Source organism: Gigantopelta aegis, chromosome 10 (genome assembly GCF_016097555.1).
Source record: "Gigantopelta aegis isolate Gae_Host chromosome 10, Gae_host_genome, whole genome shotgun sequence".
In the NCBI taxonomy this organism is placed as follows: Eukaryota; Metazoa; Mollusca; class Gastropoda; order Neomphalida; family Peltospiridae; genus Gigantopelta; species Gigantopelta aegis.
The window spans coordinates 85,283,749-85,301,768 of NC_054708.1; the positions used below are offsets into that span (position 1 = coordinate 85,283,749).

The window sequence follows — 18,020 nt, forward strand, 5'->3', positions numbered from 1 at the left end:
TAGCCCGTTCCACGACGCGGCGTAGCTTACTATCGCCGTAAATACCTACCATCGCGACCTTGATTTTCTTCTACGATCGGTAGCCCGTTCCACGACGCGGCGTAGCTTACTATCGCCGTAAATACCTACCATCGCGACCTTGATTTTCTTCTACGATCGGTAGCCCGTACCACGACGCGGCGTAGCTTACTATCGCCGTAAATACCTACCATCGCGACCTTGATTTTCTTCTACGATCGGTAGCCCGTACCACGACGCGGCGTAGCTTACTATCGCCGTAAATACCTACCATCGCGACCTTGATTTTCTTCTACGATCGGTAGCCCGTACCACGACGCGGCGTAGCTTACTATCGCCGTAAATACCTACCATCGCGACCTTGATTTTCTTCTACGATCGGTAGCCCGTACCACGACGCGGCGAAGCTTACTATCGTAAATTACTGTGAATGTTTACTATAGGTACGAGGCAGTCGTAAGCCACTAACGAAGCTGTCAAATGACAGTTAAATGATGATTTGATCATTTTTTAAGAAGGATACTAACTTTTTGTATAAAAATTGATTTAATATTTACCAAATATTTTTTATGAATCTCGGCGTTCGATGAAAAACATTCTAGGCCGTACGACCTTCACACGAAAATACGGTAGATAACTCTCATGTCTTATGCATTCAGCAATTATCGCTTAGCAAATAAACTGACAAAGTTACTTCATTGATGTCCGATAACAGTAAATACATCCAAGTTGGTAACCAATTTATTATTTAACTAATACGCACTTCTTCCAAAAGAAGATTTTAATCATTAAAGAGACACTTACGACTACCGTAAAGTTGCTTTGTGGAACGGCTGTAAAGTTTACGGCGCCAGTTGTAAAAGTCACCTTAAGTCACTACAATGAACCTTAGCTACAATTCTTTCGTGGAATGTGGCCCTGGCATTTAAATCAAAGAGTGGGCACAAGCCAAGGTTCCTCATCTGTAACTGCCTTATTTACTAACTCCCCTCAGCTGAAACTCATAGGTGGGCTAACACTCACCTTCGCCCAGAAGATGGAGCAGATCCCCCCAGGCAGTTTCGAGTGAATCCTGTATGTTAACCTCTCCCCTACTTTCCAGTAGGTAGGACCAAACCCTGGGCTAGATGAACCTTAGCTCTGTAGTTGTCCCCCGAGGGTCTCGCCATATATGTGAGTCTATATCCACACCACCCATACCCCTAAAACCTACTGTGGGAAAATCTTCCCACCCCTCAAAAGCAGTACATCCATAGTACCCCACATTAAATCCATTTCCCTTATTTGACAGGTGCACCCCATCATTTCAAAACAACTCCAATTCCTTAACCACCACCGCATAACTGCTCCTACCCTCACTAGGACCAGTGATTTCAATGCACTGTTCACCCTTTTCCGAGCCTTGTCCACCTGCTTCGGATGGTCTGCCCCATGCCATTAGAGGTGTGGCAGCATGTTCGACCACAATTCCAAGAACATGTTGAGAATGTTTGTTTTTTCTATTAATAATATATAGCAGTATATTACAATATTGAAAATGACAATATGATTAAAAGATGTGTAGACCCCCAATGCACCGTGGTACACCTAACTAATTTTCGCCCAAAATGTGGGATAGCCCACTTGACGTCTCAGCAGCTCGTCTTCTCATCCCTTGAATTTTATCATGCTTGATCATGTTGATCAAGAAAACATTTTCCTGAACAAGTTCTTTGTTGCTTTAAGTTATACCTAGTTGCAGTGACAAGTGTCATGGATGCATGTGAACTGTTGTTAGACTTTGGGCATGGAACAATGCTACGGTGTATTGCTGCTCATACCATTGTTGATCGCCTTGGTGCTGTTTCTACATGCTGTCTCAGGATGTGATACCGTCTCTTCCTTGTGTGGAATTGAAAAAAAGAAGACTGCCTGGGATGCATGAAAATTCCTGCCAAACGTGGGGCAAGTGTTCAACTGCCTCTCGAATGTGCCAATGGAAGAGATGTGAAGAGAGCAATCTGTCAAACCATCTGGGGTCTGACCTAAATTGCTAACCCTGAACTTGCAGTCACTGGGGATGGATTAAAGATGAGGAACCTGACTGGTTTCCTTTTTGGTCAGTGATGCTAGAGGCATCTAAAGGGTATCGTGAGTTGATCAATTGCAAGTGGCAAAGGCGATATGCACGAAAGTGCTAATTTTTTCTTTTTCTGTTACATAACCATTATAAATTGTGTCAAACTCCAGCAATATCATGTGTTTTGTGTTTATTTCTATGCTGAAAAAAATCAGAACAATACTGGGGACTTCGGTTTTCTCTTCTGCTATTGGGACTCCTAACGTGGAACATGTGTTCCAGAAGCTGTCCATCACCATGTGACATTCGTTTGAACCCCCCCCCCCCCCCCCCCCCATCTCGCCCGCAAAAAGTAAACCACAAGATAATGTATCATAACTGGTGATTTATGCAAACACTGCTGTTCAACTTTCTACTGAATGAAGGTTGAAAACTGTTCAAATACTGCACAGCTGGTTGATGCCCACACGGATAGACATTTATCAAAATAGTACATGCCATCTATTGTAAAGCCTAAAAGTCTCCCTTTATACCCTTTCCCAACCTTTTGAATTTTTGTGCACTGCATCCTGTTTGCGTAATGTACGGAGCAACAATTGGGATGAATGAAGTCATTGACAGACCCAGAGTCTGAATACAACAGGTGGTGAATAACCCTAAAATTTTCTTCCTTTTTGGGAACCAGACCCAACGGGGAAATTCTCAAGTTTTTAAAAGGGCACTCTAGAAAGGCCCCCTGAAATTTCTTTTGCAATTTTTTGTTTAAATACTTCTAGGGCCTGTGTTGCACTTTTGAAATTGTTTGCCTTTGTTGCCTCCCTAGGTATTTTAATGTAAAACCCTCTGTATAGCCTTCTAGTAATTCCCGTGCCACCATTTTTTCCCCTGGATGATCTGTTAAGTGGTGAACCAAAAACGTTGGTCTGTATTAGGGATTATCCTCGTACATACAAATCGTTTTTGTCCTTATGATTTGTACTGGAGAGACGAATGACCTCTTCCCAGTTTTCCACAAAGTCCATGAGTTTACATTTCGCAAACGAGCAATTCCCCTTGTTGAACCCTCAACATGTTCTGCCCCCACTCCACTCATGGTTTCCCCTACGCGTGCTGTAACCTCACCGTGGTGTAGGGGTGTAACATTCTCTTTGAGAATGGCTAATACACCACAAATAAATTTTGAGTAAAAGTCAGTATCTATCTGTGATATTTGTGTTTTTGCACGGTTCTTTACACTGTATTTTTTTTTAAATCTTGAATTTTTCTATTGATGTTGATCATCAATATGTTTGCATTTACCAGAGTTTGACAGCCAATAGCCGATGTATTTTTCGTGCTGGGGTGTCGTTAAACATTCATTCATTCATTCCACTCATGGTTTGCCCTTTGGATTGTCCGAATGGGCTGGTTATACTGCCCGCTGGCATTTGTTTGAGCCACACCTCCTTGCCATTCATCCCCTAACTCCGACCTGGCATATAGAGTAGCCATAGTTCATTACTGATAACTTCCTAAGAATGGTCTTGGTGTCTAGCCTCTTTTATGCACTATTTTTCATCGTACCATGGCCATGCCGTACTTCTGATTGCCAACATTGTAATACCCCTCATACATTTTAACATTTGTTGTGCCTCCTAGGGGCAGCATTCTATTTGTGGTCCAAGCATGACTGGACGTAAATTATCCACTCAGTGTTTGTTTCTTAATTACTATTCCCACCCTCCTGAAACCCAAGCTCGCCTACCCCCCCCCCCCCCCCCCCCCCCCCCTGGCTTCCATTTCCTGGCTGGTTTTGCCGAGTATGCTCAGCTCTATATATCCCCCCCTCCCGCCTCAATTTTGGAGGAATATGTACCCCGATACTGTCAAAGGTACTTGCTATTTGTGCTTGTTTCGTAGATCTTCCTCGTTGTCCCCTTATCTGTCATCCCTTTATCTGCTTTGTTCTCTTTGTCTGGCTGCCTCCCTCGCGATGGTTGCATCGTCCTCCTCTTGAGTCTTTCTCCAGTTGCTTTGGCAGACACTTTTTATCTCCAGATTTCAAGGCATTTTCTGAATGTGTTGAATAGACATACATATATATATATATATATATATATATATATTGAGAATTGACGTGATGGATGATGGAGAGGCTCATTTTTAGGTCAGGTCAGGTTATAGGGTTTAACGTGCACATTCAGAGCAAGCCTGCCATGGGCACAGGTATCGGCCTCGGCCTGCTACTCTATCCAGGACAGGAAAGGGTTGTAAGGACCGCTGCACTGATAGCACCAGCAGTCCGAAAAATCAGTAACAGGCGCGCGCGCGCGTGTGTGTGTGTGTGTGTGTGTGTGTGTGTGTGTGTGGGGGGGGGGGGGTTGGTACTATGGAATTTGGAATATCCCGTAGGATTAATGCCAAAGGGGAAAAGGAAATTTAGCGCATTTTTAACCAGTCCGTTTGGTATTCTTCTGTCCAAACCCCCTGTGGGTGATTGCAATTGTGTACTAGGAGCCAGTATTTTTTTGTCCGGCTCCTTTCAGTACGTGATGGGACATTATTTTGTTTATTTGTGTTCGGGTGCATTGTTATTATTAGTCAGTGCACCGTAAGTTGATAGTGATGTAATTAATATGAGTGCTGTATTCTTGTTGAACATAATTACTTGTTTAGGTTGTACTTATTGTCCTATCTCCCTAATCGTACTGACCAACATACCACAAGACACCCCACCCCCACCCCCCCACCCCCCCCCCCCACCCCCACCCCACCCCCCACCCCCCCCCCCCCACCCCACCCCTTCGCTTGGATTCGAACATGCCTGGCTAGGGGTTAAACTCTGACTTTGCCAGTGATTAAGTCCGGGACAGGAGTAGGGGTAAGTTTGATGTGGGAGGAATTTGGAATAGAAATTTAGAAGTTAGGTCAGAGACCTAAGACCAAAAATTACCTGATTCACTCAAAATTAAGTGCGTCGTACTATTTATAAAAAGAAAATAAACATAAATTTTTGAACTGCAGCCAAAAAATTGAAAGTCTGAGTAAGCCCTTACCTGGAGGCGAAAGTTCGTCAAAAGGTTGGCGCCTAAAGTGACTTGATGAACTGTCTGCCATGGAACTGGGGTACAAGCTTCTCCACCTGTGACCTAGCAGGATTTTAGCTGGTTTGACGTAGTGGCCGCCAGCGATAATCTTCAACACTGGTGTTGTCCATGTCCCTAAAGAGCATCCCTTGTCTGTAGAGACCATCGTGGCGCAACGTCACCACATGGCAGATAGTCCCATCACTCAGGTCCGGGTCGTGGATCGCCACCTCACTGCCGTCGGGGAAGCACTTGAACTATCCCTCTTGAATACCGCCCGGCATTGAATCCATGTTGGTGGTGTCACCGTCCAAGTACTTAGAGTAAAGAGACCTAATTCACTAAACTCTCACAACTTTACGATATCGCAGTGCAATGCAAAAAGACTTTGAATTGAATGCTTTGCAAAATCGAAATTTTAAAGAAACAGTTTGGCTAATTCAATGTTTAGTTTTTTTGTTTAAAAGTAATCCCACAAAAAGAAAATGAAAATTTAATGTTTTCTTCGAATTTGTACCCCTTGACCTTTAATCACCTCTGGTAACCCCCACAAACTTTTAAAAGCCGACTACCACTGAAATATGACGCAACACATCAACATACATGGAATAACCATGGTGGTGCATTTGATTCTCTGGTAAAACGATATTCTATTTTAAATCTTCTTTTTTTTTAATCGAAAAATCTATCGAACAGAAAACTGATGTTAAAGTTGAGGTTTTCTATTGAATACTAAGCCAACGTGTCACGTGGGTACACACCTTGTTCTACGTCACCAAAAGAAAGTACAGCGCAAGCTCCTTTCGTAAAGGGGCGTTGGGTTTCTTCGTTTAACGTTGGCACTGGTTAACAACATGTAAGTTTAATATCATGACTGGACTCGAGAATAATCAAACTAAAGCTTTGTGGCATAAGATTTAGGAAAAAAATTGAATTTTAGACACAGTAGCTTACGACCATTTGGTTTTCGACGATTGCCAACACATTACATAGTTTTCTATAGCCTTCCCCTACATATCTATTTCAATAACAGGCTAGTGTGACTCGAGCTAAATAACCGATGATTACGTAATTAATGTGCTCTAGTGGTGTCGTTAAACAAAACAAACTTTAACATTTTTACCGTTGTATGTACAAAATGTCAGCGTCAAATCTAGTCACTCCCATTCATTGAACTCAGTCTTTGCTGGTCCGATCAACAATTCAGTCATTATTGCTAATTTCAACACCTCATTAACTAACAATTAATGCAAACTTCGCGCCAAAATCTAAACTGTACATTGTTGACGTCTCGTTGCCCATTGTGAGGTCGTTTAAATTTACATGTGGCGTAGATCACTTCTGACCCAATTCGTAGAAAATTAACGTGTAGTAGGTGTCGAAATTGTCTTACTTCTGCCTTGCGGCTTTTTCAGTTGGTTTGTAATAAATAAAATACTTAACTAGTTTGCGTGTCATATCATTTTATGAAACTCGTGAACAGTGTTGATATCTGACTTGATTTCGCTCGTTAGATACCAAAACTGTTCACTCGTTTAAAAAAAAGAAGGTATAACAGGCAAGCTCGTTTAGTATTCTATATTTACTATACTCGTCCCTGTATGAGACCGTTTATATTGCATCTTTCGCTCGTGATGTACGATTAAAATACTTTTGTTGTAATATAGACGGTCTTACCCGTATCCATTTCATAAACCCATGTGATAATTTAGTTTATCATATAATTTCTTTCATTTTCAGTGCAATCAAAGTATGTGATATTTTTCAGATCACATATTTTAACAATTTGATAACTTTGCAAATTACATGTAAATTAATCGAGGTCAAGGCACTAGGTTTATTGACATTTAAGCAATCGTACTTGCGTGACACTCAATAATTGACGTATGCATTCATAGTCAACAAATAAAAAACATCCCAATAGCAATTTTACACTGAAAACTGTCCAGCGTTCAGAAAACAAGAAACGTTAAGCTCTAATTTATTTTGATGTAAGGTCATCCAAAATGACGACAGTCGAGTTTGACGTCATTTCCATTCAAAATTACATCGCACCACATATTCTTACCTCATTTGAATATCTAGTAAAGGCGGACAGGAATTAAAGTTGCGTGTACAGTTTACAAAAACACGTTGTAGAGATTATATGATAAAGAGATTATTACCCTCGTGTGTTTCGGTATCGTCAATATAATATATTAGGAATAAAACTAATGTATTATACTCACCAGCGTCTCGCGGCTCGCATAATACAATTTGTATTCCTAATATATATTGATGATACCGAAAAACACTCTGGTAATAACCTCTATTTATCCTATAACTTACCCATGATATCCATGTCACAAACCCATGTGATAAATAGAGGATAATAAACAAGTTTCCTGTTATTATCAAATTTATGTCCCGAGTGAAATAATTATGAGTTGTTACGAGCTTTAGCCAGTGACAAATGAAAATTATTTCACGAGGGACATAAATTTGATAATAATTGGTACCGAGTTTGTTATTCTATTTATTACCTGAACTATTTTGTTTCTCTAAAAGCCTTTGTTTTCGACAGACATGCACGTACATGTATAGAAACGATATACACCACTTTAGGTACTGTTCTGAGTATTTCTATAACTTTGTTATTTACTCATGTTCATAGATAATTTTCAAAAACAAAATTTATCTTTATTCTGGTACAAAGTCTATGACGAATTGCATAAAAATGACATTTTGTTATAAATTTAACACCTAAAACAGACAGCCATAAAAGCAAACTCTTTAAACTACATGACGTCATTGTCTGTGCTGAGCAAATCGTGATGACGTCATATTTAGTACCGACAAGGTCATTGGTTTGTAAGCGTCAAATCATCCAATACTGCCAATAGTACTGTTCGTTAGGCCAATGCATGATAATTTCTCAGTGAGAAATGATTTTTATTTTCCCCGTTTTGAGTGCCTGCTGGGCTTTAGATTAGATTAGATTAGATATGTTTTAAATGTGCTCACATACCTCTATAGTTTCGAGCACGCCTATCCCCAGTCCGGCCTCCGATATAATCGGTGGTCTGACTCGGGGCAGGAAAAACCTAACTATAATAAAATTTTGAAATTTTAAACTGGAGGTCAAAAAGAGTAAATATATTATGTCGACATTAATAATTTTGAATGCGTTCCCAAAAGAAATACAGAAATCCCTACTCTACACCTATATAATTATTTAAAATTAACACAAATTTAGATGGGGAAGTCTAAAAATAAAAATACAAAAATTATAACTTATTTAAAAAAAATAAAAAATATTTAGTCCCCAGAGGCAAGGGAAAGGGTAGGGGGGTAAGCCCGGCCCACAGAAAAGTTATATTAAATTTAATATTTATTTAAAAAGATTACCAGTCGTATTTCGGGCCTTGGTGTGACCAGGAGGAAGGGGGGGGGGGGGAGGGGCGAGAAGGGGGGCAGGAACTTTCACAGAAACCTACGGCCAAACCGCCTACGCCCTATGACCCCAAAAAACACACACACCCCCACCCCACCGTGTCCAACCGCAGCTCGATCCAGTCATGGCAATCATTTGTAGAAGGTCACTAGTAGAGTGACCTAAAGCTTTAGTAGAAGGTCACTAGGAGAGTGTCCCAACCCAGTTACCTGCCCTGTTGAATTATATAATTGTTTAATTAAAAATTTAAAACATAGTTAAAATAATGATAAAAAATATGAAACAGATTAAATGAGCGAGCATGCCAGTAACCTACATTATATTTTATTTTATTTTATTTTTAAAATAGATATTAAACAAATTAAAAAAGACGAACTATATACATGTATAAGGTGCAGTTTCCGGAACGGGGAGGGGATTACTGCCAGATAAGCCTCCCCCCATAATCCGAGCAACACTCACACATTCAATCAAACAACATAATATATACATTACACAACAAAACAAGACAACAAAAATTAGAAGTAATTGGCTAAAGATAAAACCCCGCCCGCCCCCTCCCCCCGACAAAACGGGGAGGGGGGGGGGGGGGGGCAAGGCGGAGAAACCCCAACCAATCTAATACATTACACAACAAAACAAAACAAAAATTAAAAGTAATTGGCTAAAAATAAAACCCCGCCCGGCCCCCCAAATAAAACGGGGGGCAAGGCGGAGAAACCCCAACCAATTTAAATATAATTTATAAAAAAAAAAAAATATATATATATTTAACTGCACCACCCCCACCCCCACCCCCCACTAAAATGTGTGTGGGGGGGGGGGGGGGAGGCAACGGGCATACAAATCAAACCAAGTAATATACAGTTAAAATGTATTATATATTAAAAACTACAATAAACAAGTAGCCAAAAAGATTAGCCTATAGATACCCAGTGTTATCCCAAGTATAACCCTAGAATTGTACAACAACAGGGTGAGAATTACCCCTAGCTTAATATTATAATGAGAAAATAAGGTTAATTAATAATTTAAAAAAAAAAAAAATTAAATAAATTATTAAATTCCGGGGAGAGCGACTGTGGGGTAAGAAAGGAAAAATAAATATTAATTTTATTTTTATTTTAATAGTTTTAATTCATCCAGGTACCGGACTAAGCGAGATAGCACTCCCAAAACGCATACCCTAATGGACATTACGTGCATATAATAAGACCAGAGAAGCAACAACCAAGTATTGCCCCCCCCCCCCCCCCCGACCCCCGGGAACTTTCCAAATGCGATTCCAGGACCGCCGCTCGGTGCTGTTTACCAGCTTATGAGCCCGACGCCCAGATGTAATTTATAGAAACAAAAAATTAGATAAAATATTACAAATAAATGATACATGGTAAATCAAATATTTAGATATTAACCTTTATCTCCATCACATAGGCCATTAATAACCTATCTATAGTTAATTTATACTGTTTATTTGGATTTAATAAATGTTTTGGATTAAAAACAATATTGTTTTTATGAAAAAAGTTTTTAAATTTAGTTCTGTTATTTGTATATTTATTGCAGAAGAATAAAAAATGATTTACATCTTCTGCCACATTACAATGGGTGCAATTAGGACTGCTACTTTTTTTCATTTTAAATTTAGTTAGGTTTAAAGCGACAGATACACCCATACGTAATCTAGTAATTATTTTAGTAGATTTAATATGAAATGATATAGGACCCTGTGATGACAGGTTTAATATTAGCGTGCCATGCTCTCGTCCTATAGTTCCACTCTGTTTGCCATAGACGGTCAACGCATGGCACAATTATTGAATAAATTTCACTATAATTATACTTAATTTTAACCTTAACTTCCTCATCCAAAACCGCTCTTTTAGCACACTGATCAGCCATTTCATTGCCATGGATACCCACATAAGCGGGTACCCACTCAAAGACGACCTCCACCCCTGCCTGAACAATTTTATTATAAAAGCTGATAATATTTTTAACAATTTCGGGCCTGACACTGTGGGAACCATCTATGGCATTAAGGGCACTCAAGCTGTCAGATAATATTATACATTTATTTTGGTCCTCCAGTTTATTATGGTTATTTAAAACCCACACCAGGGCATATTGTATAGCCAACAGCTCCGTGGTGTATACCGAAACATTATCAGTCAGTCTGGCTCTATAATAACTATATCCATTTAATTCCTTGACGGCAAAGGCCATACCAGTTCTTCCATTTATGGGGTTCTTGGAGCCGTCTGTATAAATTTGTAAATAATTTTTGTATCTTTCCCCCATAATAATTCTAAAAAGAGTATTTTTAAACACTGGTAGGTCTATTGCCTGCTGGGGTAATAATTTAATGTATTCACCCGGTTAATAATGGTATGCAAATTTGTAAGTTCTCTAGGTAATGTGTTTCTGTGGATGGGTCATTTGCTTACAGGCTAACAAGACCTGTGTACCTGAGCTAACGTTTTCAAAGATTTATTTAAAATGCGTGACGTCAAACTAATCGTGATGACATTATATTTCCTAAAAATTTAATTAAAATGTTATTTTAGAAGTGTTATAGGATAAATATAATTTGCTAATCGTGTTTTATAATATGTAAAATATCAACATCGTCTAGTTCATCGATATTTGTCTGCGCAGAGCCTCGACAAATACCGATTAACGTAGTCTGTTAATATGTTCCATATTAAAAAATACTCATGACGAATTCTCTATGCATTATAGAGAATAATACATGAGTTTCCGTTTGATACCATTTATCTTACAACTAGTTGTTTTAAAACGTATCTGTTTTTAAACAACGAGTTGTAAGATAAATGGTATCAAACGGACACGAATGTAGTATTCTATTTCTTACATACCTCGAAAAAATGAAAATGTAAACAATATAATGAACTAAATTATGTTGTTACAGAACGTAGCCTAACTGGGTCATGGCGTATGGAGTGTATAGTGACGTCACCCCATTTCATTTCCACCGGAGTCAGAATGTAAAGTGAAGTTACTCCACTTTCGATCGCTTTGGTTACTGGGTCATGACCTCTCAGAGCTGCCAGTTGTATGTCTTGAAATTGTTAACACACGTACATGTGTAAACAAATATGTGTTATCAAAAATAACGAATGATGTTCTCACCAATGGGTGTGTAAGAAAACCCGGTTAATAATGGTATGCACATTTAAAGGTATAAGCAAATTTGCAATGTTTCAAACTCTAGTTGCTGTCAATTGGTTATTTGTTTACAAACCAACAAGACCTGTATACCTGAGCGTAACGTTTTTTTATGATATAATATCTTACATTTTCAGTGCAATCAAAGTATGTGATATTTTTCAGATCACATATTTTAAGAATTTGATAACTTTGCAAATTAGATGTAAATTAGTCGAGGTCTCGGCACTAGGGTTATTGACATTTAAGCAAACGTACTTGGGTGACACTCCATGATTGACCTATGCATTCATAGTCATTAAATAAAAACATTACAATGGCAATTTGACACTGAAAGCTGTCCAGCCTTCAGAAAACAAAAAACGTTACCATGACTTTATTTTGATGTAAGGACATCCAAAATGACGTCATTCGAGTTTGACGTCATTTCCATTCAAAAATACACCGCGCCACATATTCTTACGTCATTTGAACTGGACTGGAATTAAAGTTGGGTGTACAGTTTACCAAAACACGTTGTATTAAGCTTGAGCTTATATGATAAAGAGATCATTACCCTCGTGTATTTCGGTATCGTCAATATCAAATATTAGGAATAAAAATAATGTATTATGCGAGCCTCTATATGATATTGACGATACCGAAAAACACTCTGGTAATAACCTCTATGTATTATTTAGTTACAATGCGTGACGTCAAACTAATTTGTGCTAATTGTGATGACGTCATATTACCGATGGAGGTGACTTCACTAGTTTAGTAATGTAATTTACTAAATATCGAATGGAAATGTTATTTTTTGGAAGTGTTATAGGAAAATAGAATTCACTACTCGTGGGTTTTTTTTAACATATGTAAAATATCAACTTTGTTTAGTTAATCGGTATTTGTCTCGGTAGAGCCTCGACACCGATTAACATACAATCGGTTGATAAACACTCGTGACGAATTCGCTATTTATCCTATAACTTAACCATGATATCCATTTCATAAACCCATGTGATAATTTAATGTATTTACCCGGCTAATACTGGTATGCAAATTTAAAGGTATATGCAACTTTGAAAGGTCTCTAGGTAATAATGTGTTGCTGTGAATCGGTCGTTTGTTTACAAGCCAACACGACCTGTATACCTGTGGGTAACATTATCATAAGATTTAGTTAAAATGCGTGACGTAAAACTAATTTGACTGTGATGACGTCATATTACCTATGGAGGTGACTTTAGTACATTGAATTGCTAAAAATCAAGTAAAACGTTATTTTAGAAGGGTTTGCTACTCGTGTTTTTTAATATGTAAAATATCAACCTCGTCAAATTAATTGGTATCTGTCTCTGCAGAGCTTCGACAAATACCGATCAACATAGACTCGGTTGATATTTTCCACAATATATTACAAATCGGTCATGAGGAATCCACTATTTACAATTGTTAGTATTAAAATATAAAAAACCCACAATATTCATTTAGAATAAATGATTTCATTTAATGTGAATTAATATTTGATTTTGCCCGGATTTATTTTCAGTATATTGCTCTAATGATGATAATTGTGGCGGTACAGTGTGGTGCGGTCGCAGTGGCAATACATTACAAATCATCGGTATGTATGTATGTATTGTTTTTATTGTCAGTGGTATGTCTATCGTGTTTTTGTTATCAGTGGTATGTCTGTAGTGTTTTTGTTATCAGTGGTATGTCTATAGTGTTTTTGTTATCAGTGGTATGTCTGTAGTGTTTTTGTTATCAGTGGTATGTCTATAGTGTTTTTGTAATTAGTGGTATGTCTGTAGTGTTTGTCTTATCAGTGGTATGTCTGTAGTGATTTTGTTATCAGTGGTATGTCTTTAGTGTTTGTGTTCTCAGTGGTGTGTCTGTAGTGTTTTTGTTATCAGTGGTATGTCTGTAGTGTTTGTGTTATCAGTGGTATGTCTGTAGTGTTTTTGTTATCAGTGGTATGTCTGTAGTGTTTTTGTTCTCAGTGGTGTGTCTGTAGTGTTTGTGTTATCAGTGGTATGTCTGTAGTGTTTTTGTTATCAGTGGCATGTCTAGTGTGGGTTTTTTTTTATCAGTGGTATGTCTGTAGTGTTTGTGTTCTCGGTGGTGTGTCTGTAGTGTTTGTTTTCTCAGTGGTGTGTCTGTAGTGTTTTTGTTATCAGTGGTATGTCTGTAATATATGTGTTCTCAGTGGTGTGTCTGTAGTGTTTTTGTTATCAGTGGTATGTCTGTAGTGTCTGTGTTCTCAGTAGTGTGTCTGTAGTGTTTGTGTTCTCAGTGGTGTGTCTGTAGTGTTTTTGTTATCAGTGGTATGCATGTAGTGTTTGTGTTATCAGTGGTGTGCCTGTAGGGTTTTTGTTATCAGTGGTATGTCTGTATTGTTTGTGTTCTCAGTGTTGTGCCTGTAGTGTTTGTGTTCTCAGTGGCGTGTCTGTAGTGTTTTTGTTATCAGTGGTATGTCTAGTGTTTTTATTCTCAATGGTATATTTGTAGTGGGTTTTGTTTTATCAGTGGTGTGTCTGTAGTGTTTTTGTTATCAGTGGTATGTCTAGTGTTTTTGTTATCAGTGGTATGTCTGTAGTGATTTTGTTATCAGTGGTATGTCTGTAGTGTTTGTGTTCTCAGTGGTGTGTCTGTAGTGTTTTCCTTATCAGTGGTATGTCTGTAGTGTTTGTTATCAGTGGTATGTCTGTAGTGTTTTTGTTATCAGTGGTATGTCTGTAGTGTTTGTGTTCTCAGTGGTGTGTCTGTAGTGTTTGTGTTCTCAGTGGTGTGTCTGTAGTGTTTTGTACTCAGTGGTATGTCTGTAGTGTTTTTGTTATCAAATAACAGTGGTATGCCTGTAGTGTTTGTGTTATCAGTGGTGTGCCTGTAGTGTTTTTGTTATCAGTGGTATGTCCGTAGTATTTTTGTTCTCAGTGGTGTGTCTGTAGTGTTTGTGTTATCAGTGGTATGTCTGTAGTGTTTTGTTATCAGTGGTATGCCTGTAGTATTTTTGTTCTCAGGGGTGTCTGTAGTGTTTATCTTATCAGTGGTATGTCTGTAGTGTTTTTGTTATCAGTGGTGTGTCTAGTATTTTTGTTCTCATGGATGTGTCTGTAGTGTTTTTGTTATCAGTGGTATGTCTGTAGTGTTTGTGTTATCAGTGGTATGTCTGTAGTGTTTTTGTTCTCAGTGGTGTGTCTGTAGTGTTTGTGTTATCAGTGGTATGTCTGTAGTGTTTTTGTTATCAGTGGCATGTCTGTAGTGTGGGGTTTGTTTTATCAGTGGTATGTCTGTAGTGTTTGTGTTCTCAGTGGTGTGTCTGTAGTGTTTTTGTTATCAGTGGTATGTCTGTAGTGTTTGTTTTATCAGTGGTGTGTCTGTAGTGTTTTTCTTATCAGTGGTATGTCTGTAATATCTGTGTTCTCAGTGGTGTGTCTGTAGTGGGTTTTTTATCAGTGGTATGTCTGTAGTGTCTGTGTTCTCAGTAGTGTGTCTGTAGTATTTGTGTTCTAAGTGTTGTGTCTGTAGTGTTTGTGTTCTCAGTGGTGTGTGTAGTGTTTTTGTTATCAGTGGTATGTCTAGTGTGTTTATTGTCAATGGTATATTTGTAGTGGGTTTTTTTCATCAGTGGTGTGTCTGTAGTGTTTTTGTTATCAGTGGTATGTCTGTAGTGTTTGTGTTATCAGTGGTATGTCTGTAGTGATTTTGTTATCAGTGGTATGTCTGTAGTGTTTGTGTTCTCAGTGGTGTGTCTGTAGTGTTTTTGTTAGCAGTGGTATGTCTGGTGTTTTTATTGTCAATGGTATATTTGTAGTGGGTTTTTTTCATCAGTGGTGTGTCTGTAGTGTTTTTGTTAGCAGTGGTATGTCTGTAGTGTTTGTGTTATCAGTGGTATGTCTGTAGTGATTTTGTTATCAGTGGTATGTCTGTAGTGTTTTCCTTATCAGTGGTATGTCTAATGTTTTCCTTATCAGTGGTATGTCTAACGTTTTTGTTATCAGTGGTATGTCTGTAGCGGTTTTGTTATCAGTGGTATGTCTGTAGTGTTTGTGTTATCAGTGGTATGTCTGTAATGTTTTTGTTATCAGTGGTATGCCTGTAGTGTTTGTGTTATCAGTGGTGTGCCTGTAGTGTTTTTGTTATCAGTGGTATGTCTGTAGTGTTTGTGTTCTCAGTGGTGTGTCTGTAGTGTTTTGTACTCAGTGGTATGTCTGTAGTGTTTTTGTTATCAGTGGTATGCCTGTAGTGTTTGTGTTATCAGTGGTGTGCCTGTAGTGATTTTGTTATCAGTGGTATGTCTGTAGTATTTTTGTTCTCGGTGGTGTGTCTGTAGTGTTTGTGTTCTCAGTGGTATGTCTGTAGTGTTTGTGTTCTCAGTGGTGTGTCTGTAGTGTTTTTGTTATCAGTGATATGTCTAGTGTTTTTATTGTCAATGGTATATTTGTAGTGGGTTTTTTTCATCAGTGGTGTATCTGTAATGTTTTTGTTATCAGTGGTATATCTGTAGTGTTTGTGTTATCAGTGGTATGTCTGTAGTGATTTTGTTATCAGTGGTATGTCTATAGTGTTTGTGTTCTCAGTGGTGTGTCTGTAGTGTTTTTGTTAGCAGTGGTATGTCTACTGTTTTTATTGTCAATGGTATATTTGTAGTGGTTTTTTTTCATCAGTGGTGTGTCTGTAGTGTTTTTGTTAGCAGTGGTATGTCTGTAGTGTTTGTGTTATCAGTGGTATGTCTGTAATGTTTTTGTTATCAGTGGTGTGTCTGTAGTGTTTTCCTTATCAGTGGTATGTCTGTAGTGTTTTTGTTATCAGTGGTATGTCTGTAGTGTTTTTGTTATCAGTGCTATGCCTGTAGTGTTTGTGTTATCAGTGGTGTGCCTGTAGTGTTTTTGTTATCAGTGGTATGTCTGTAGTGTTTGTGTTCTCAGTGGTGTGTCTGTAGTGTTTGTGTTCTCAGTGGTGTGTCTGTAGTGTTTTGTACTCAGTGGTATGTCTGTAATGTTTTTGTTATCAGTGGTATGCCTGTAGTGTTTGTGTTATCAGTGGTGTGCCTGTAGTGATTTTGTTATCAGTGGTTTGTCTGTAGTATTTTTGTTCTCGGTGGTGTGTCTGTAGTGTTTGTGTTATCAGTGGTATGTCTGTTGTGTTTTTGTTATCAGTGGTATGTCTTAAGTATTTTTGTTCTCAGGGGTGTCTGTAGTGTTTATGTTATCAGTGGTATGTCTGTAGTGTTTGTGTTCTCAGTGGTGTGTCTGTAATGTTTTCCTTATCAGTGGTATGCCTGTAGTGTTTTTGTTATCAGTGGTGTGTCTGTAGTGTTTTTGTAATCAGTGGTGTGTCTGTAGTGTTTTTGTTATCAGTGGTATGTTTGTAGTGTGTTTGTTATCAGTGGTGTGTCTGTAGTGTTTTTGTTATCAGTTGTATGGCTGTAGTGTTTGTGTTATCAGTGGTGTGCCTGTAGTGTTTTTGTTATCAGTGGTATGTCTGTAGTGTTTGTGTTCTCAATGGTATATCTGTAGTGGGTTTGTTTTCATCAGTGGTGTGTCTGTAGTGTTTTTGTTATCAGTGGTATGTCTGTAGTGTTTTTGTTATCAGTGTCATGTCTGTAGTGTGGGGTTTGTTTTATCAGTGGTATGTCTGTAGTGTTTGTGTTCTCAGTGGTGTGTCTGTAGTGTTTTTGTTATCAGTGGTATGTCTGTGGTGTTTGTTTTCTCAGTGGTGTGTCTGTAGTGTTTTTGTTATCAGTGGTATGCCTGTAATATCTGTGTTCTCAGTGGTATGTCTGTAGTGTTTGTGTTATCAGTGGTATGTCTGTAATGGTTTTGTTATCAGTGGTGTGTCTGTAGTGTTTTCCTTATATGTGGTATGTCTGTAGTGTTTTTGTTATCAGTGGTATGTCTGTAGTGTTTTTGTTATCAGTGGTATGCCTGTAGTGTTTGTGTTATCAGTGGTGTGCCTGTAGTGTTTTTGTTATCAGTGGTATGTCTGTAGTGTTTGTGTTCTCAGTGGTGTGTCTGTAGTGTTTGTGTTCTCAGTGGTGTGTCTGTAGTGTTTTGTACTCAGTGGTATGTCTGTAGTGTTTTTGTTATCAGTGGTATGCCTGTAGTGTTTTTGTTATCAGTGGTATGCCTGTAGTGTTTTTGTTCTCAGTGGTGTGTCTGTAGTGTTTGTGTTATCAGTGGTATGTCGGTTGTGTTTTTGTTATCAGTGGTATATCTAGTATTTTTGTTTTCATGGGTGTCTGTAGTGTTTATGTTATCAGTGGTATGTT

At 38.4% G+C, this 18,020-nt stretch overlaps 1 protein-coding gene across 1 annotated transcript in view; it reads left to right on the plus strand.

The window, feature by feature from the left end:
* LOC121383115 (tetraspanin-18-like) overlaps nt 1–18,020 on the plus strand; it is a 66,068-nt gene that overhangs the window by 20,275 nt on the left and 27,773 nt on the right. Inside the window, exon 3 of the mRNA XM_041512906.1 lies at nt 13,296–13,370. Coding sequence (XP_041368840.1) covers nt 13,296–13,370 — 75 coding nt within the window. The remainder of the gene's footprint in view (nt 1–13,295; nt 13,371–18,020) is intronic.